This window comes from Psittacula echo, assembly GCF_963264785.1.
Source record: "Psittacula echo genome assembly, chromosome: 4".
NCBI lineage: Eukaryota > Metazoa > Chordata > Aves > Psittaciformes > Psittacidae > Psittacula > Psittacula echo.
The window spans coordinates 6,635,347-6,655,356 of record NC_137738.1 but is presented as its reverse complement, the minus strand read 5'-3'; the positions used below and the strand labels follow the sequence as shown (position 1 = coordinate 6,655,356).

Here is a 20,010-nt window from a genome sequence, read left to right as displayed (position 1 = left end):
CGGACGGCTGAGGGGGACAGCGACGGGAGGTCACAGCGAGGGGTGGCGCTAGAGCACCGCACGGGGCGCTGCCTGCGCTGCCCTGCGCAGACGCGCTCCCCACCAACGAGCTGCTGTGTGAGTGCAGCAGCGCCCCCAGGCGGCCTGGCGGCTGCTGGCAACGATCCCGCCCCCCGCACGCGGTCCGGTCCGCGCGGTACCGCCCCGCCGCTTCCCGTGAGGCGGCGCGCGGCGGGCCGGCATGGCGGGTCACGGCGGGCGGGACCCGCACAGGCTGCGGCCGAGGCTGGCGGTGCGCAGCGCGCCCCGGCGGGACCTCACCGGCGCCCACATCGAGTCCTTCAACTACGCCGTCAGCGAGGGCGTGTACCGCGCCGTGCAGGTCTGCGGGGGGGCGGCGGGAGGGGTTCCCGGGGGTCTCCCGCCGCGCCTCACCCGGTGCCGTTGCAGGATCTGCCGCCCCTGGAGTTCGCGCTAAAGGACAGCCGGGTGTCGCTGGCCGTGGCCGGGGTCTCCATCGCCCCCCCCGTCGTGCCCGCGGGGACCGTGTGCCAGGAGAGGAGGGTGTTTCCCGCCGAGTGCCGCGGCCTCCGTAGCACCTATCGCGGCAGGATCGCTGTAAGTGTCCGGCTGCCGGGGCCCGCCCTCCCGGTCCGCGTATTCCCGCCGCTCGGGGTAGCCTCACGCGGCCGGTCTCGGTCAAAGCCGGCTGAGCCTGAAGTTAAAAGACCCCTCTAGGTAAAGTCTGCTTCCCGGGTTCACCTGCCTCGGGGCATTCTGAAGAGCTCCCTCTTAGCCTGAGCGTTGGTGAAGTACGAGCTCACTGCGCAAACCTCTCTTCAGACCGAGTTCCTCATGGGCCCCGTGTCCCCTGTCCATGTGTTCATGGAGTCATAGGATCATAGAATCAACCAGATTGGAAAAGACCTCCAGGCTCACCCAGTTCAACCGTTCCCAGCACTGCCAAGGCCACCACTAACCCATGGCACTGAGGGCCTCCTCTACACGGTTTGTGAACACTTCCAGGGACAGTGATTCCAGCACTGCCCTGGGCAGCCTGTTCCAATGCCTGACTGCCCTTTGGGGAAGGAATTGTTCCCAATATCCAGCCTAAGCCTCCCCTGGTGCAGCTTGAGGCTGTTTCCTCTTGTCCTATCTCTTGTTCCTTGGGAGCAGAGCCCAGCCCCCTCCTGCCTCCATCCTCCTTTCAGGCAGTTGTGGAGAGTTATAAGGTCCCCACTGAGCCTTCTCTTCTCCAGACCAAACACCTCCAGGTCCCTCAGCCCTTCCCCATCACACTTGTGCTCCAGACCCTTCACCAGCTCTGTTGCCTTTCTTTGGACCCGCTCTAGCACCTCAGTGTCTCTCTCATAGTGAGGGGCCCAGAACTGAACACAGGATTCAAGGTGCAGCTTCACCAGTGCCCAGTACAGGAGAACAGTCACTGCTGTGGTCCTGCTGCCACACTCATGCTGATACAGGCCAGGATGCTATTGGCCTTCTTGGCTGCCTGGGCACAAGCTGCTCATGTTCAGCTCCATCAATCAGCACCCCCAGGTCCTTTTCTGCCAAGCAGTTTTCCAGCCTCTCTTGCCCCAAGCCTGGAGCATTGCATGGGGTTGGTGTGGCCCAAGGGCAGGACCCAGCACTGAGCCTTGTTGAACTTCACACTATTGGCCACAGCCAATGCAACCTGTGCAGATCCCTCTGTGGATCTTTTCTGCACTCAAGCAGATCAATACTCCCGGACAGCTTGGTGTTGTCAGTGGCTTTCCACAGGACCTTATCTGTGTTCTTTTCTGTCAGATTTGCTTTGCAATCAGCCAGCCTGTGTGGAAGGCCTTGGAAGGAGACCTGTGTCATCCCAGAGAGTGTGATAATCCCAATCTTGTTTCTGCAGGAATCGAGGTTTCAGAAGCAGTGTTGTTCCCATAGAGTAGTTCAGAGCTATAAATTCACATTGTATGTTCACCATTTTTCTGAATTGCTCTGATGTTTGCGTAGAGGAGAAGCAGCATCCCCAGCACCCAGTCCTTTGCACCCAGTGTGAGGGAGGGGTTTGCAGCTTCAGTTGTTTGAATTTTTCTTTGTCAAAGCATTACAGTGATAAAAGCAGCTGCAAGTGCAGGATCTTATCTGAACATGAGAGTGGAGCAGTTGCAGGTTGTTCAGTCTTTCCCATAGCTCTTAGATTTCTCTGAGCTAGAATTGTGTTATTTTCCATACCTGAATTATTTCCTTTTTATTTTTTTCTCCAATGTCTGTTTAATCATTTTGGGTTTTTTTGGTTGTTTTTTTTTTTGAACCTGTATAACTGTTTGCAACAGTTGAAACAAAACTTTTGCTCCCACATTGTGTTTTATCACCTCATTATGCGCAGTCCGGGAGTGCTGCAGAGCCACTGCCAGATCTTGTTACTGTAAATACATCATTCCCTTTCAGACCTGTGAAAGATCATTTGTGAACATGTGAAGTGAACAAGTCTTAGAAAGGGTCTGCAGGCTGTAGTGTGGATGGCCTTCCATTGAGCACTGTTTTTTACTGCTTTTAACTGTTTGTTAATTTCAGAGGTTTCCTTTCCTATCCCGTGGCTGCCTTTTTCATTTAGGCTGCTCTGTTGGGATGTCTGAAAGGCTGAGTGGATTGTACCAACACTTTACTAGCAGCTTCTTTACCTAGTTCTAGACTTGTATGATCTTCTGTAAACCCATGTTGACTGTTTTCCAGAGTGCAGTCTTTTCTGCCTGTATCTAGTAGTTCTGCTTTTTATTGTATATTGTTATTACCATTTTTACAGTGATGGAAGTTAACAGATTGTGGTTACACTAAACATACAGTTAATATAGCAGGAAAGATTAAAAGGGCAACTCGATCTGCTCATTGTTTGCTTTATGTTGTTTCAGGCTGACATCAGCTGGTCAGTGAATGACATGCCGCAAGGGACGATTAAACATCCCCTGGGGTATATTCCAATCATGGTCAAGTCCAAGCTATGCAACCTCTATGATCTGTCTCCACAAGAGCTCATGCAGCACCATGAGGAGGAAGAGGTAACAGGGATTTGTGGGTCAGGAAAATCTGCATTTTCAGTTGTCTTCCTCAGCCTTTTTCCTCACCCCCTCCCAGTAGCACATCAGCTGCTGGTGATTGAGTACACAGTTATTTAGTGCTGTATCACTCACAAAAGAGTGAGCAAACTATGAAACACAATCTACAATGGCACTCTATTGCTGTCCCCTTCGTATGCCACTTGTACCTTTACTCAGGGTATTACTTGCTCCTGAAGCACTTTGTGTCTAATGATATATTGTTTAGGGAGCTAAAAATTTATCAGTGTTAAGTTTTTATGTGACCAGAAAGAGATTTTCTGCGCTGAAGATTCCTCTCGTTTGAGAACTTCAGAGTATTTATTTAAACAGTAGTTCATGTCAGCTCTACAAAGCTGTTCAGTTGACCACACAGGTTTGTTGCATTTTTCTTAGTTCCTTTAAATTATGGAACATAAAATATGGAACATCCCTTTCCTTGCACTGTGTGCTACACTTAGACTTAATAGTCACTGGCAAGAAGTGCAGCCTTTGCAAATGCAATGCTGAAACATATGTCTTTGTATGTGTTTCATAGTTGAAAGATTAGTTTGTTTTTACTGTATGATTCAGGCATTTTTGCTGGGTTATGAATTTCTAAGCACATTAAGATAATTCTTCTTCCTCTGCCAGGAAATGGGAGGCTACTTTATAATTAATGGCTTAGAAAAGGTTATTAGGATGCTGATTATGCCCAGGCGAAACTTCCCTCTTGCAATGACAAGACCCAAATGGAAAAACAGAGGCCCTGGTTTCACAGAGTACGGTAAGCTGAGCAGTTTCCTGCAGCATCCTGCTCGTAACTACTTGAGGGCAAAGAGGAGTGACCATCTAGAGCTGACTTGTGTTAGTTTGGTTTATTGTAGCTCTTGTATGATGTTAATTTTTTTACTACATAATAGTGCAAGCGTGAGGCTGGTGCTTGCCTTGTGGGAGCTGTCTGATCTCCCCATGCTGAGCAAGGCAACTGTATTGCAGTACATGGAACCTTTTGTTACATGGAAGGTGACTTCAGTAGAAGTTAGTGTAAACTACTGAGTTTGTCTCCTTGAATTTGCTTATCCACACTTTGAGATGGCAGATTTAATTGATATGAAAGAGATGAACCAGATTCTTGGCTGTCCTATTCCTGTGTCATGTATACTCAGTAAAAGGAGTTTAAAGTTGAATTAAGCCAGAAATTCACAGTTTAAACTCGGATGTTACCAGATGCTGACTTGACTGGACTGTGCTGGTGAAGCACACACTGTAATTCCAGAGTAAGGAATTCTGAGGCACTGCCAATTTAAACGGTCTCATTTGGTTTTATTTTGTCCTGCAGTGGTACAGGGCCAAGCATGGGACAAGACCAGGAAATGCTGCCTCAGTGGTACCACCCGGGCACAGAGATGTGAAAACTTCACCCACAGGGCAATTAGGAAGATTACCTATGCATTGCTGAATCTTACAGCAGAGGTTACACACAGAATAGTTGAGGATTTTCTCTTTATGCATTTTCCAAGCCTCTCATTGAGTGTGCTGGCCGTACTGAGGCATTTGTCCACTGAGAGCTGAATTGAGCTGGTGTATTTCTTTGAAGTGCTAGACTGATGCTGAAACTAGTGATCTGCCTTGTATTCTCAGCCACCAAGTACCAAAGTTTCTCTGATGGATTGTCTCATACCTGCTCAGACATACAGCAGCAATGCAGCCAGTTAGGTTTGTACAGCTCACTTTGGTCTTTGCTTGTGTTCATTTTTGCAGGAGTGGTGATGCACTGTGTTAAGGATGAGCACACTGCAATAAATATGAACCTTCACTACTTGGAAAATGGCTGTGTCATGGTAAACTTCATTTTTCAGAAGGAGTTGTTCTTTCTTCCCTTGGGATTTGCTCTGAAGGTAAATGGTTAATGCTCTTGCTTTCTGTGTTGAGTAAATATGGAAGTTTTGCTAAGCATTTTTATCTAAGTAATGGGAAGAATCTAATTCCATAAGTATGTTTACTCATCTTTGCTATACTGGCTGAAGAACTGTAGTTCAAGCCAAGCCTATGCCTGTAATGTAACACTTGGCTGCAGCAGAGGAAGTGTGCGCAGAGTCAGGAGAAGAGAGGGTGCATAGATTTTGCTGATTAATACTCTGGATGAATAGCTCTTGGAGGGTGGAAGAGTTTGCCACCTAATATGAAAGATCTCCCAATATAAGAGGATGTGGAGCTGTTAGAGCGAGAGCACAGGAGGCCACCCAGATGCTTCAAGTGCTGGAGCACCTCTGCTATGCAGACAGGCTGAGAGAGTTGGACTTGTTCAGCTTGGAGAAGAGGAGGTTCTGGGGACACCTTAGAGCAGCTTCCAGTGCCTAAAGAGGCCAACAAGAAATCTGGAGAGAGGCTTTTGACAAGGGCCTGTAGGGACAGGACAAGGGGGAACGGCTTTAACCTGACAGAGGGGAGATTGAGATGAGACATTAGGAAGAAATTCTTCCCTGTGAGGGTGCTGAGGCCCTGGCACAGGTTGCCCAGAGAAGCTGTGGCTGCCCCATCTCTGGCAGAGTTCAAGGCCAGGTTGGATGGGGCTAGGAGCAGTCTGATCTAGTGGAAGGTGTCCCTGCCTGTGCTAGGGGGTTGGAACTGGATGAGCTTTAAGGTCCCTTCCAACCCAAACCAGTCTGGGATTCTTTAAACTTGCTGTTGCATAATACATTGCACTTTTTTTCACTTTTTTCTTCAACTTCTATTTCAACAAAAGTAGTTACCAAAAGTAGCTGATTATCTGTTGTATTAACATGCAGAAGAATTGTACTGATTTTCTGGTAGTTCATGAGATCTCTGGCTAAGCAGACCCTGTTGTCTGACGTTCAAAATCTTCCATAGGTAGTCACTCTGTGGGTTTGCATCCCTGCATCAATTGAGCTCAGTTCTGTTCTGGTTTCATGTGGCAAGTCTAGGTCCCATTGAGGCAGACTGCTGCTACTGTAGCCCCACTGCTCCTCTGCTGTAGCTAGAATTCTGGTTTCTTCTTGTGTAATTATCCCAGTTCTTTCCTCTTGTTCCTGTTGGACAAGAGGCAGCATGTGCTGGACAAGAGGCAGTACGTGCTCTGGCATGTATGTATCATGATCAAGCAGCAGAACTGGGTTTACATTGCTCCCTTTCTGCCTTAAAAGTCTACTTAAAGATGAGGCACATTTGTCAGTAAATACAGAATTAATTGATGGACAAAATATTTGCTCTGAACCCTGATGCAGAGATACTAGGAAGCGATTGTAACATCAAGAGGATGTTGGAGGCTGCAAGTTTGGACTTTTTTTTCCAAAGGCTCTCATTGAATTGGGAGTACTTGCAATCATCCATCAGGGTGTGAATATCCCCTGCATTACTCACTGGCTAAGCACCTCAACCCCACAGCATTTTTCACTTTGCATGTGGAAGGTTGTTTCCAGAGGACTGAAAACCTAAATCAGTGGGGTACCCTTGTTCTTTTGCTGTATTTTATGGACAGATGTTGCTATGCCTTTTTTTTCTGATCTGATACACTTCTGTCTTTCAGGCATTAGTTAATTTCCCAGACTACCAGATTTTTGAAGAGCTGGTCAAGGGAAAGGAAGATGACACCTTTTATGTGAACTGTGTTACTGAGATGTTGAGAGCAGTGGTGGATGCAGGCTGTTACACACAGCAAAATGTCCTCGAATACCTGGGAAAGAGCTTCAGAATAAAACTCAACCTCCCTGAGTGGTACAGCAATGAACAGGCTGCAGATTTCATTTTGAAGTATGTTTGTATGCATGTAGGAGCATGTGATTTGGTGTAACTGTATTGAAATTACAAGCAGATTTAAAACTTCTCTGCCATATTACTTCGGTACAGTTTTCATGTGCATTTGTAAAACCAGTGGCCAGTTTCTGATGGCACTCCAGGATGCTGATAATCTGTATTTGTGGTCTTCAGAAATATGTATTTTAATGGATTGACAGAATAGTTTTGGGAGAGGGTGTCAGTTGTTATTTAGAGGTGATTTTCTGATGTATTTGATGAAAAATGTTAAGGAAGAGAAGGTAGGTGACTGAGGCCCTATTTGTTGAACAGAAATGCTGCAATTTGTGTCCCTCCATCAGTTTCACACAGTTGCTGACAACTCTGATGACAGTTACATTGATCTTTTAAAATGGTAGAAATTAGACACTTTAAAATCTTGCTTCTTCCACGGAATGAGTTAGAAAGGAATGGAAGAGCTGGCTTTGAGCCTGTCAGTGTGGCAGGCGTTCAACTAGTTTCTTTTTCTGGTAAAAGTAAGCTTTTTGAGAGGTTCTTTTAGCACATGAGAAGGATCATCTGGGAGGATGTATTTGTAAATAGGGGGTGGTCATGTGGCTGGAAACCCAAAGGCAGCCTTCAGGTGCCTCAGAGGGTGCTGAAATATCCAGAGACCAATTGATGAAGACCAGCAGTGGAGATGCAGACTTTCTGTGGCAGGGCAGTGATAGTGTAAACAGTAATGTTTTGAGATTTGCTGCTAGTTGCCAGCTCAGATTTCTGTGCGTGTGTGTATATGTGCATGTATACAGTTAGTGTCATAGCTACTGTAAAATAGCATTCAGACCTCATCCTTTGACTGGTCCTGACTGGAATACCTGCTACATAAACTGTGCACTTAACAAGGACGTCTAACATGGAAGTGTGTAAAATCAACCTTTCACAAAGTTTATCTATATCCTTAACAAAACTGGCACCTTAAGAGAGGATCATTTTTTGGCTCAGACTCTGGGGGTTTTGTATTATTTCTTGGTATTTTCTTACAATACTAAGGTCAGCTGGATAAGCCTGTGCCTTGTTGGGCCTTTCAGCAAAAGGAAAAGCCAACTTGGTTTGTGATAGTTGAGGAGAAACTTGAAGACCAGCTAGCATGAAGAGATGGTGTTAGTTATCTTCCTCTCTCCCTCCAGCAAGTGTATCTGCATCCACCTGACAAACAGAACAGAAAAGTTCTACCTGCTGTGCATGATGACCCAGAAGCTGTATGCCTTTGCCAAAGGGGAGTGCATGGAGGATAATCCAGACAGTCTGATGAACCAAGAAGTGCTTACCCCAGGACAGCTTTTCCTTATGTTCTTGAAGGTAAGGTCTCACAGGGTTTAAGCCTGTGAATGTAATGGTCATCTGGTCCAGGCACCACAGTGACCATGGGGACAGGAGAAGTGCAGGAGCCAGATTGAAGAGCATAGAGCCTGGGTATGCTATGCAGGCTTGGGAGAGTGCTGGAGGTAGTGTAGGCAGGCAGTGAGTTGAGGAAGGTTTGTGTGTCTCGGTATAAGGTAATCAATATGCTGAAGATAAGCCTGTACAAAACCTGCATTAAAGAGCTTTGTAGCCTTCCAGAGCAAATCGAAGTGCCCCATTCAGAGTGGGAGTCTGAGGAAGGAGGAATACTGATCCTTCTGGTGCTTTAAGAGGGTTTTGAAACAGCATGCTCCTGTTGCATCATTTCATACAGGAGTGGTAAAGCTCTGTCTGGTTCTGGTGTCTCTGCTGTTTCATGTAGCAAATGTGCAAGAGAATAACTTTCCCCATCTTCCAGAAGTGATGATTCATAATACTGTCATCACTATCCCATCTTAAAATTCCTTTACAGATAGGAAGTTGATAGCAGGCTTCTGACTTACACAGTGAATTTCTTACTGGTCATGTAAACATGTGGTTTCCTGGTCTATTTCATTTCAATATTAATTCAGTTTATTTCTAGGGTTTCTTCATTTTAGGATGCTGGGAGGAAAATGTTCCTATTCAGAAGGTAGACTCTCCCATGAAAATCATTGTGGAGTAGTAGTACATATAACTGATGTGAAGTTCTAATTTGAGCCTTTATTTTCCTGTTTTAAGTGCAAATCTCTCACTTTTAAACCATAGGAGAGGCTTGAAAGCTGGTTGCAATCTGTTAAGTTCGTTTTGGAGAAAAGAGCAGAAAAGGCTGATGTCAGCATAAACGCAGACAGCTTGGTGAAGGCTTTCAGCTTGGCGACAGACTTTACCAAGCCATTTGAGTACCTTCTTGCAACTGGTAACCTGCGATCTAAAACAGGTAAATCTTCAGGCTTAAGAAGCCTTTTTCCCTTCTAAACAGAAAGAGAAACAACATAAAACTGAGCTCTTAACTCAAAACAACTGCTTGTATGCAGGTATTGTGTTGTGTGTGCAGACTGAATTAGGGAAAGTGATTAAGGAAAAGGATAGTTGAGGAAAAAGGTAAGATTTCTCCTCAAGCATAGACTTCATGCATGGTATAAAAAGCCTCTATGCAGATAAATAATTGAAACTAAATTTAGCATCGTCTTTAAGAGCAACCATATTATGATTTGTTTTCTCAAGGATTATCTCCTCTTCGAAGGTGCAGTGTAAGACAGAGAAGGGGCATTTGTTTTATCAGGACTGCCCCACTGGTCATGTGAGAGAAACTGCTTTGCTAATGTGTATTTCAAATTTACCTGGTGGTTCCTTGAAGTGTCCAGTGTGATGCTGTTGGGCTGGAATGCCCACTAGAAAATGAGATGAGAAGGCCACGGAATTCCAGTAAAACATATACCAGCTGCAGATCCCCAAGTTGCTTCCCTGGGAATGACTTTCCCATGTTCCTGAAAGGAGTTAGATTCTGAGCAACAGCTTGGAATTTAAAGTCTCTCAGCCTTTTGCGCATCACTGAGTTGCCTGTGCTCAAGTAGCAGCATGTGCACCTTCTGCTGCGGGGATCCCGTGGTGAGGGCTTTTAGGGCTTGTCAGTGAAAACCAAGAAACTGCTTTGTAACATCACACTTTATCTGATAAAGCTGGCTGACACCTGACATAAATCTCACTTCTGTTCCCAAGGCCTGGGCATGCTACAGGACAGCGGTCTGTGTGTTGTGGGAGACAAGCTGAATTTCGTCCGGTACCTCTCCCATTTCCGCTGCATACACAGAGGAGCCGCCTTTTCCCAGATGAGAACTACAACTGTCCGCAAGCTGCTGCCCGAGTCCTGGGGCTTCCTGTGCCCTGTGGACACTCCAGATGGGGAACCATGCGGGCTCATGAACCACATGACAGCTCTGTGCGAAATAGTGACCGAGATGGTGCCCGTGAGGGACATCCCACCTTTGTTATGTTCCCTGGGTATGTTTTACAGGCTTGATCATTTAGTGCAGCAAGTGTCCTTTATACCTTACTGCCCTGCAAACCCATATCTGGGAAAGCTTCTCCAGCTGTCACCAGAGAAGGTGAAATCAACTTAAACCTGTACTTATTGTGCTGCTTCTTAGTGATAAGTAGCACGTTGATTTTACAGGCATGTCGACCTTTTGGAGAGTATAAAGTTCAGTGTAGGTGTCTCTTAACTGCGTGCTGTGGAGTGAAGATGTTCATGAAGCACAAAGAATTACACAATGCAAGCTTTGAGAAACTGGACCAAGCAGGCACTTTCTAATGCTGCTGGTGACTTGAATTAAACTGTAGCTCACTTGTGTTGACTGCAAGAATGGGAATCCTTATTCCAGTCAGAAAAACAGGCAGGGCAATTGCATTCTTAGTTGTGCATGTCTTGTATTTTCCATCTGCAACTTTGCCCTGTAGGTCTGAATTTTTGGATGTCTCGGAAAGCTCTTTGGTGCACCCTGAGGCTTCCTACAGACAAAACTCCTGTGTTCTGTCTGCTTTTCTGGGCTGTTCCTCCTACCAACCGCTTTTCCCACAGGTGTCACCCCCCTGGATGCAACTCCAAGCAAGCCTTACGCCGAGTGCTACAGAGTTGTGTTGGATGGCTCTGTGGTGGGCTGGATAGAATGGGACCTGGCTCCTGAGATCGCAGAAACCCTCCACCGGTTCAAGGTTGTCTTGTTTAAAATGCTTTCTAGCTAAACGTGCTCAATATGCAGCAGTCAAAAATAGGCATGTTTGGGACTCTTCTTTCTTCTTTGAATGTGACCCAGTATGTAGTCTTTAGCATTATGTTTGTATTGGAGTGGGCTTTCCTGTTTTTCTTGTTTATATCCATATGTTTGGTCTGTTGCTTTGTGAAGTCATGATTTTGGAGACGGAATTCTTCTCAAAGATGGACAAACTCTGTCCTTTTCTTGAAGTATTTGTAAAATCTTCTCTCCACCATTTAATATCAGCAGCTACACCTGTGGTTTGCATGTGCATTGTGTAGCCTGTGGGATGCAGCTTAACTAAACCAGTGTTGGTTTGTGTTTCTAAATTGGTATTTCTTTGCACAAACAGATGACACAAGAGAAGAGGTTTCCTGCGCGGGCAGAAGTGGTCCTTATCCCAATGACAGGAAAACCCAGTTTGTATCCTGGGTTGTTCATTTTTACTACCCCTTGCCGGATGGTGCGGCCTGTCAGGAACCTATTCTATGGAAGGAACGAATGGATTGGTACTCTGGAACAGGTGGGGATTGGATATTTCCTTTATAAAGCACTGACTGTTACAGAGGTACCTGGCATCAAAAACAGAGTTTTGAAAATACTTGTGAAGGGAGCTGAAGATGGGGCATGAGGAGCTTGTGTTGAAGAGCTGGCATAGGTGGCAAAAGGGTTTTCACACTTCCTGCTAATTGGCGTCTCTTAAATGTTGTACCTGGGCTGTAGGGATCTTCTTGAGAGGCTGAAATCTGCTCTTCGTGAAGCTTTGGAGATGAAGGATTGCTGTCTTGTGTGTACTGTCTCATCTCATTTTACATCATGTTCTTCAAATTGCCCCTAGGTAGGCAAGCAGTAGATGGTGGGGAACTGGCCCGTTTGGAACAATTAAAATGAGAGACAGGAAGGACAACACATTACTGCAGTTTTGTATTTCCAGACTTGCTTTCCTTGCAGCTGGTCTGTGATTGTGATAGGCAGTTTAACAGCTATCTGGTATTTTTCTCGCCTGCTAATACTCTGAGGTGCAGGCAATGACCACAGCTAAAACTGAAGTGGATAAAAAGACATCACAGGCAGCATTGTGTTGCTTCCTTTCCTTTAAAATAAGGAAGTGAATGAGCATCGTCCAATTTCATGCTTGCAGATCTTCATGAATGTGGCCACAATAGAGTCAGAAGTGATACCTGGAATAACCACTCACCTGGAGCTCTTCCCTCACAGCATTCTGAGTGTGGTGGCCAACCTCATTCCCTTCTCTGATCACAACCAAAGTCCTCGAAACATGTACCAGTGCCAGATGGGTAAGTGCTATAGTACCTAATGCTGCAAGTCTCTGGGCAAGAAAGAGGGGGGGAAAATATGTCTTGTTTGTCTATTTCAGTGTGTCTTCCTGCATTCCCAAGTAAAAGCTCCTTCCAGCTGTTGTTTCAACATTAAGGTTGATGAACAGCCTCTTTTTTTTCATGGCAAAGTAAATTAAGTCAGGTTTATCCTTCTGGCTGCCTTCTGGTGGGCATTATAGGTTGTTGCAGCCATAGAATAATACCATCAGCTAGGCTGGAAAAGACCTTCAAGATCTTCAGGTCCAGCCGTCCCCCAGCACTGCCAAGGCCACCACTAACCCGTGGCACTGAGGGCCTCGTCTACACGGTTTGTGAACACTTCCAGGGACAGTGATTCCAACACTGCCCTGGGCAGCCTGTTCCAATGCCTGACTGCCCTTTGGGGAAGAAATTGTTCCTAATATGCAGTCTAAACTGCTTGAGGCAGTTGCTTGAGGCTGCCTGGTGCAGCTTAAGGCCATTTCCTCTTGTCCTGTCACTTGTTCCTTGGGAGCAGAGCCCAGTCACCTCCTAGCTCCATCCTTTCAGGCAGTTGTAGGGAGCGATAAGGTCCCCTCTGAGCCTTCTCTTCTCCAGACTAAACCCCCCCTAGTCCCTCAGCCATTCCTCATCACACTTGTGCTCCAGGCCCTTCACCAGCTCCGTTGCCTTTCAGTAAGTTTTGTTTGTTTTTTCTTACTTTGATATTGTTGATCACACAGACAAGGAAAGGGCACTGCACCAGCTGTGTCACGGTGTTAGTGTCTGACAGCTGTGCTGCCAGCAGTCCTCTCTTCCCCAGAGCCAACAGAGGTTAACTGACTTCTGACTGGTGGGTACAGTCGATGCTCTGCAGTGCTCAGGGTGAGGTTTCCTTGCCACCTGTCTTCACTGAGCAACTGCTGTCTTGACACTGCAGCTGTTGAGAGGACAGTTGCCAGGTATCTGTTGCAAGAGCATACAGCGCTGTGGCAACACAATAGGGGTTTTTTTTCCTGACAAATACTTGACAAAGATTTAAACTGACTGATTTGGTTGTCTGAAAGAAGTAGGGATAGGATCTGAGGCCCTTAGAGACATGGTTTAGTGGTGGGCATGGCAGTCCTGGGGTAAGGGTTGGACTCTGATCTTACAGGTCTTTTCCAGCCCAACTGATTCTATGTAGTAGGGTTTCAGTCAGGTGAGGTGCAAGTGATGTGCAAGAAGCTTATTAAAAACAAAAAAAGTCAGGCTGAGAGAAAGTGTGTGGGTAAGGGAATTCAGGAGAACAGATCTCATTCCTTTGATAGCATCGCTGGCGTATTACATCCCTGACAATATTAGCAGAAAGATGTCCCTAAACTGCTACTACTTTTTCATACTTGTCTGAAGTAGCAATGTGACTATTGCTCAAAACTTGCTTTCCTTGCCAGTACATTTATACTGCACAAGGAAACACTTTTCTGGCCTGGACATATGTAAAGTATGCCTCAGTATGGGAAACTCTGGGGAGCAAAAACCCAAACTGCACCATACCAACCTCATCAGCGATTTTGAAATTGCAGGAAAGACACAAAATTACAACTAGTCCTTAGGAAACGCCATGAAAGGAATTGAGTGTTGTGGTTCATAGAACCTCTTAAAGCTGGACTTTGGGCAGTTATTAAATTCCAAGAGTTTTAAGATTGGTTACCCCTCTACATTGTAAGTATTTCCAGCTTTCTTCTTAACCACGTACATGGGGAATGAAACACAGATTAACTTTGAGTTGATCCTGGATAAATCCAACTTTCTTTATAGGAAAGCAAACCATGGGGTTTCCAGTTTATAACTACAAGGATCGCTCAGATAACAAGCTGTACCACCTTCACACCCCCCAGAGCCCCCTGGTGCGGCCCAGCATGTATGACTATTATGGGATGGACAGCTATCCAGTTGGCACCAATTCGATTGTGGCTGTCATCTCCTACAGTGGCTATGACATGGAAGATGCAATGGTAAGGCACCAAAGGAGAACTCCTGCTGTCCCGTAAAGGATGTGGGGGACTGGAAGGAAGGGTGGTACCTCACTCAGAAGAGCCTGTTTTCTGCTTCTGCTAGTCCACAGACTGTAAATACAGATGTAGGAGCACAGTGGTTAAGTGTTGTTACAGCAGGTAATGCTGGAGGTACTGAGAGTGGAGTAGAGCTCCCTTAGGCAAGGCTTTGAGAAATACTGGGGTTCCAGGAGATTTGGGCCTTTTGGAACAGTGACTTGCTGGGAGGCATTGTTTAGGAAAGCAATGTTAAAAAGCTAAGCATCAGATCAGAATGGAAACGCTTTTTGTGCTGCAGTTACCATCAAGTCTTTAACAAGCCTTTGTTGTTTCTTTGTAGATCGTGAACAAATCTTCCTGGCAGAGAGGGTTTGCCTATGGAAGTGTTATCAAGATGGAGAGCATTGACCTTTCCCTTAAAGCCAGCAGAGCAGGCGATAATTTAGTCTTTGGCATCAAGCCTGGTGACCCGAACGTTATGGAGAAGTTGGATGCTGATGGACTGCCTTTTGTTGGCTCCATCCTACAGCCTGGGGACCCCTTCTATAGCTTCATGAACCTCAACACAGGGGAGACCTTCACTGTGTACTATTCGTAAGTACAACTTGTCCTTTCTTTCTCCACACACCAGTCTGAGAGCAGTTGGTCCTAATGAGCTGCAGTATCGTCTCCTCCAGATGTTCCCTACTCTCTTCACGTGATAGTGTCCATGTCCTGACAGAGAGAGTGTGAAGTTCATGTTGTAGGTGACTCCCATGCATGTGTCACAGCTTTTCTCTAAGCCAATTTATGCTGCAGAGCTTCTTATCCCAGGAGAAGAATCTGAGGCCAGTAAAAAGAAAGAGCTTGCAGAAATGTTTCACAGTGTCCAAGGACTGTTCCCCTGCCCAAGCCCTGCAGTCATTTTCTGTAGCTTCTTATGAATTGATTCACATGAGGGCTTCTGTTTAACAAGAAACACAGCCAAAAAACCACCAAACAGAAAACAAAAACAAAGTGCCTGATCCCAGAGACTTGCCAGAAAAACTTGTAAGGAAAGTTAGATTAGATATTAGGAAGAAATTCTTCTGAGGGTGGTGAGGCGCTGGCACAGGGTGCCCAGAGCTGTGGCTGCCCCATCCCTGGCAGTGTTTAAGGCCAGGTTGGACGGGGCTTGGGCAACCTGCTCTCATGGAAGGTGTCCCTGCCCATGGCAGGTTGAAACTGGATGAGCTTGGTTCCTTCCAATCCAAACCATTCTAGGATTCTAAGTTGTTACAGCATTAGGGGCTTAAAGAGCATTTCTATTAACAATGCAGCTTCCAAACTGCTAGTGTATTAAAATGTGTTGACTACATCCCTTCCTCTCCCCTGGAATATTCCAGGGATAAGTTTTGTCAGATTGTTCTTGAACTTCCACTGACAGAGGGAAGGCTGCTGAGGCTTTCATTTAAACTCTCTTAATTCTTTCAGGAAAGGGAAACAAAAACGTTGACAAACCCATGTATTTAAGTGCATCCTGTGCTCTGTACAACTTCGGGCCTTATATGTGTCTCTCTATAGCATTGATAGAGTGAGGATAATGCTGTGTAGCATTATGGATGTAAATCAGTTTGAGAAGAACTTGAGTAACACACTAAGTGGTCTTACTGGAAAAGCTGTTGTTTGTTGTTCTAACAGTGCCTTAGGTGTACAGGAGACTGCTCAGTCATCCTGGTTGTAGAGCAGAGCAAGGAGATTCAGCACTTGGTAGTGGGGATGTGGAAGCTCAGCTTTGTCCTTGCCCTTGTGGAGCCCTTTAGCTTTCTCACCCTACACTTCTGCTCCCAGCTGTCTTGTGGCAGCCCAGCCATAGTTCAGGTTCCCTATCCAGAGAGACATTTTACTTCTACTATCCAGCTTTTGTTCATTCTTGGTCCAAATCTGATTATTTAGAATTCCTATAAAGACATGAGGTTCCCAGCTGTCAGTGCTGGCTCCTGCCCCCCATTTGCCAAAAAAAAACCCCGGCTCCTTCAGGGAGAGGGGCTGCTGTCTTAACAGAAAGCACATGGCACTGGGATGCAGTTTGTCGGATAAAGTAGGATACAGATAAACCAGGTTCAAATGAGCTTTATTTTAAATCACCTGGAAGTTGTAGCTGTGCTTATAGTATGAGAAAAAGCAACTGAATGGCACTTGTGTGAAGCCACTGTACTGCTTCCTTGCCCTCATGCTCACGCAGTCTGATTTCCCTGGCTACCGAGTCGGACTCTTCCGGAATGGTAAATTAGCTCCGTGACCCCTTTGCTGTGGTTGTTTTTCCCACCTACACAGGAGTAAGGAAGTCGGCATTGTGGACAACGTCAGGTTATGCAGCAACGACCGTGGCACTGGGAAGTTCAAGAAGGCCTGTATCACCGTGAGGGTTCCCCGGAATCCAACCATTGGAGACAAATTTGCCAGCCGTCATGGACAGAAAGGTATCCTGAGCCAGCTCTGGCCAGTGGAGGACATGCCCTTCACAGAGAACGGGATGGTTCCAGACATCCTCTTCAACCCTCACGGCTTTCCCTCCCGCATGACCATTGGAATGTTAATCGAGAGCATGGCGGGGAAGTCGGCGGCGCTGCATGGTGTCTCCTATGACGCCACTCCCTTCACCTTCACAGAGAAGAACTCGGCCCTGAAGTACTTTGGTGAGACTTTAGTGAGTGCTGGTTATAACTTCTTTGGGACGGAAAAGATGTACAGTGGCATCAGCGGCCTGGAGCTGGAGGCAGAGATCTTTGTGGGAGTGGTGTACTACCAGCGCCTGCGCCACATGGTCTCAGACAAGTTCCAGGTGAGGACAACGGGGCCTCGAGACGCTGTCACCAACCAGCCTGTCAAGGGGAGGAACGTGGAAGGGGGGATTCGCTTCGGTGAGATGGAACGAGACGCTTTGCTGGCTCACGGCACCTCCTTCTTGCTGCAAGACCGGCTGTTCAACTGTTCCGATGGCTCCATCGCCTATGTCTGCACGAGCTGTGGCAGCATGACATCTCCCGTGCTGGAGAAACAGCCCCACTCCTCCTCCATGCCAAGCAGCAGGAGGTACTCCTGCTCTGTCTGCAGCGGGGTGGACTCCATCGAGGTGGTCCCTGTGCCCCACGTCTTCCGGTACTTCGTGGCAGAGCTGGCAGCCATGAACATAAAAACAAAGCTCAATGTGGAGTAGTGCTGTCCCTGGGCACGGCGATGCTGCTGCTGGCAGGGAGGAAGCACAGGTCAGTCCTGCCTCTGCCCCAGCGTGGGTTTCAAGTGTTAAGTCAGTTCTCAGGTTCTTCAACGTTTGCAAGATTAATTTGGTGTTGGTATTGCGACGGGGCGGTCGCTGAGCTGTGTGGTGAGGAACCACAGCTCTGCTGAAGTTCATTTGCACTTCCTAAAGGATCACGGGCACCAGGCATAAGGAAATCAAGCAATATCACTGCTCCCACCAGGCTGCTGCGTTGAGAGCGGTGCGGGTTCTTCGTTCTCCGAGAGCTGGCTGCAGCTGCAAAGATGAAGAAGTCATAAAACAGCATGAAGTGAATGCTGGAAATTATGGAAAAAAAAGAGATATACTTTTGGTTTTTGAAGAGAAATCCTTGCAAAACGTATGCCTGAATGATGGGTACGTGTTAAAGTGATTAGACATGTTTTACTTGGCTTTATTTCAATACCATGTGCCTTGAAACTCATGAAGAAGGCACCGAGTTTAACCGCATGAAGCTGCAGCCTTGACCCCGAGAGACCAGCGTGGCCATGCCAGGCCTGACCCGAGGAGCATTTGGTGTCGCGGAGCCCAGCGCCTGGCTTGGTGCAGCACCGCAGGTGGCTTTTTGGTGCGTTGGCTGAAGCAGCAGCAAGCAGAGGGCTTTTCAGCCTGGCTGCAGCGCTGGAACGCATGGACACGGTGGGACAGGAGCTCGCCGCGTCCCCTGCTGCAGCCGCTTTCCCGGTGGCCGCCGGCCCCGGAGCTGTGTGCCCGTTAAAGAGTTCTTTTGTACGTTTCTAATCACCTGTGTGCTGAGCCGTGCTGGGGGCCGCGGGTGAGGGCGGGCTCCGCCGGGCGCCCTTCCCAGGGCTTGGCGGGTGGTGGCAGGCGGGAGGCAGTGGGGGTGTCCCCGGTGGGGGAGGCCCGGGGCCGCCGCACCCCCGGCGGCTCCTGCCCGCTCTGCACCAGCCGCAGCACCTCGGCGAAGGACGGGGCGGGCGGCGGCGCGGTGGGGACCGGGCCCGGGGCCTGCTCCATGGCGTGGCTATGGTGCGCATGGACCGTACCACCGGGGCGGGGGGGCGGGAGCTACCATTGTAGAGGAGGCGGGAGCGGCTGTACCACTGCTGCTGGAGGGGAGGCAGGCGGTGCCATTGCAGGGGAGGCGGGCTCGGAGGAGCCTCGGGGGCCGCCCCGCTGCGATGCCAGGTGATGGGCGGCGGTTGGGGGCTGAGCTCTCGGCAGCCCGGTGCGGCTGCCATGGAGGTGCCCTGGGTGCTGCTGGCTGCCGCTCTACTCCCGCTGCTGCCCCGTGAGTACCCCGGGAGGGACAGCCGGGCAGGGAGCGAAGGGCGAGCGTGGTGGGTGGGATGTGCGGGGGACACGGTGCCCCCCTAACGCCTGTCCCTACAGCTGGCAGGGCTGCTGGGCCGCTGCCCACCCTGGCCCCACCGCTGAGCATGGAGGTGGCCGGGCAGCACCGGCGGCTGGTGGTCTGCGTGGTGAGCGAGCTGGCCCCTGGCTCTGGCCATGCCGTCTGGATCTCCGGTGGGAATGGCAGCATCCTGCAGTCGTTTTCCTACGGGGCCTCCCAGGAGGACGGTGGAACCATCTGCACTGTCTCCCTCCTCCCTGATGACCTCCCAGCTGAGGGGGATCTCGCCTGCCACGTGGGGCCCACCACAACCTCCCCGGCACAGAGCTCCAGCCCCATCCCCATCACGGGTATGGCTCCCCTGATACCCCCTCTGCTTGCTTTGGTGCTGCTGCCCAGCACCCTGGTGCCCTCCGAGGATGAGGGCTCCAGTAGCAGGTGTGAGGCCCCACAAGCCAACGTTGCTGCCCCAGCGGAGAGGCACAGGAAGGGGTTTGCGGTGGGCCCTGCCTCACACCTGGTGCCTCCCCAGCTGCTCTCTCATCCCACAGGCAACGAGGAGGTGGCAGAGCTGTGTCCCAGCAACATGGCTGGTGAGTCTCCAGTCCATGTAACGGTGGGAAAGTTTGTTGTCACAGAGGAAATCCTGCTGGGCTACTGGCAGGGACCCAGCTGGGACCATGAGGTGGTCAGGGTGGGTCCCCGCAGTGTGGTGGGGCTGGGGAAGAGGGGATGAAGCTCTGTCTTGGTGTGGAGGAGGGAGAAAGTGGGTCAGAGGGACAGCGTGAGGGTATCACAAGGTGTCTCAGGGAGTTGTGAGGGTGGCAAAAGCCCATGACAGGCCCTGGCAAGGCTGCTGGGCCTGAAGTCTTGGGGACACTGGCCCCACTGCAGCCCTGGAGGGGACGCTGGGGGGCAGCAGGGTGCCCGTGGGAGGCATCACCCTGCCCCTTCCATTGCAGTGCGTCTGCTCCACGCCTCAACAGCCCTGCTTGTGGCCGTGCGGGTGGTGCTGCTGAAGGTCGTGCTCTCCAGTGCCCTCTTCACCTCCGTTCTCCTTGCCTAGAGCTGAGAGGTAAGCGCTGGGTTGGCCTTTGGAGCACCCCCAAAAGCAGGAGAGAGGGACCCCGTGTTTTGGGGGT

The 20,010-nt window shown here is 48.7% G+C and overlaps 2 protein-coding genes across 3 annotated transcripts; both read left to right on the top strand.

The window, feature by feature from the left end:
- Positions 1 to 523: 523 nt before the first annotated feature.
- POLR1B (RNA polymerase I subunit B) lies at positions 524 to 18,341 on the top strand. Of its 2 annotated transcripts, XM_080616052.1 has the most exons (14): positions 524 to 618; positions 2,904 to 3,050; positions 3,720 to 3,852; positions 4,830 to 4,966; positions 6,616 to 6,839; positions 8,012 to 8,183; positions 8,973 to 9,144; positions 9,927 to 10,208; positions 10,786 to 10,919; positions 11,313 to 11,483; positions 12,102 to 12,258; positions 14,059 to 14,255; positions 14,635 to 14,888; positions 16,590 to 18,341. In XM_080616052.1, exons 2-14 carry the CDS (start codon positions 2,931 to 2,933, stop codon positions 17,470 to 17,472), a joined length of 3,036 nt encoding a protein of 1,011 aa, XP_080472178.1. In that variant the 5' UTR covers positions 524 to 618; positions 2,904 to 2,930; the 3' UTR covers positions 17,473 to 18,341. The 2 variants fall into 2 exon arrangements, with proteins under 2 accessions (XP_080472178.1, XP_080472179.1); XM_080616053.1 differs by lacking the exons at positions 8,973 to 9,144; positions 9,927 to 10,208; positions 10,786 to 10,919 and having other exon boundaries at positions 8,012 to 8,198.
- Positions 18,342 to 18,753: 412 nt separating this feature from the next.
- On the top strand, positions 18,754 to 19,934 carry PTCRA (pre T cell antigen receptor alpha; the record flags this gene model as incomplete). The annotated part of the gene is made up of 4 exons (XM_080615000.1): positions 18,754 to 18,805; positions 18,907 to 19,218; positions 19,420 to 19,461; positions 19,831 to 19,934. The coding sequence occupies 4 exons, from the start codon at positions 18,754 to 18,756 to the stop codon at positions 19,932 to 19,934; spliced, it is 510 nt and encodes a 169-aa protein (XP_080471126.1).
- Between the last annotated feature and the right edge of the window lie 76 nt (positions 19,935 to 20,010).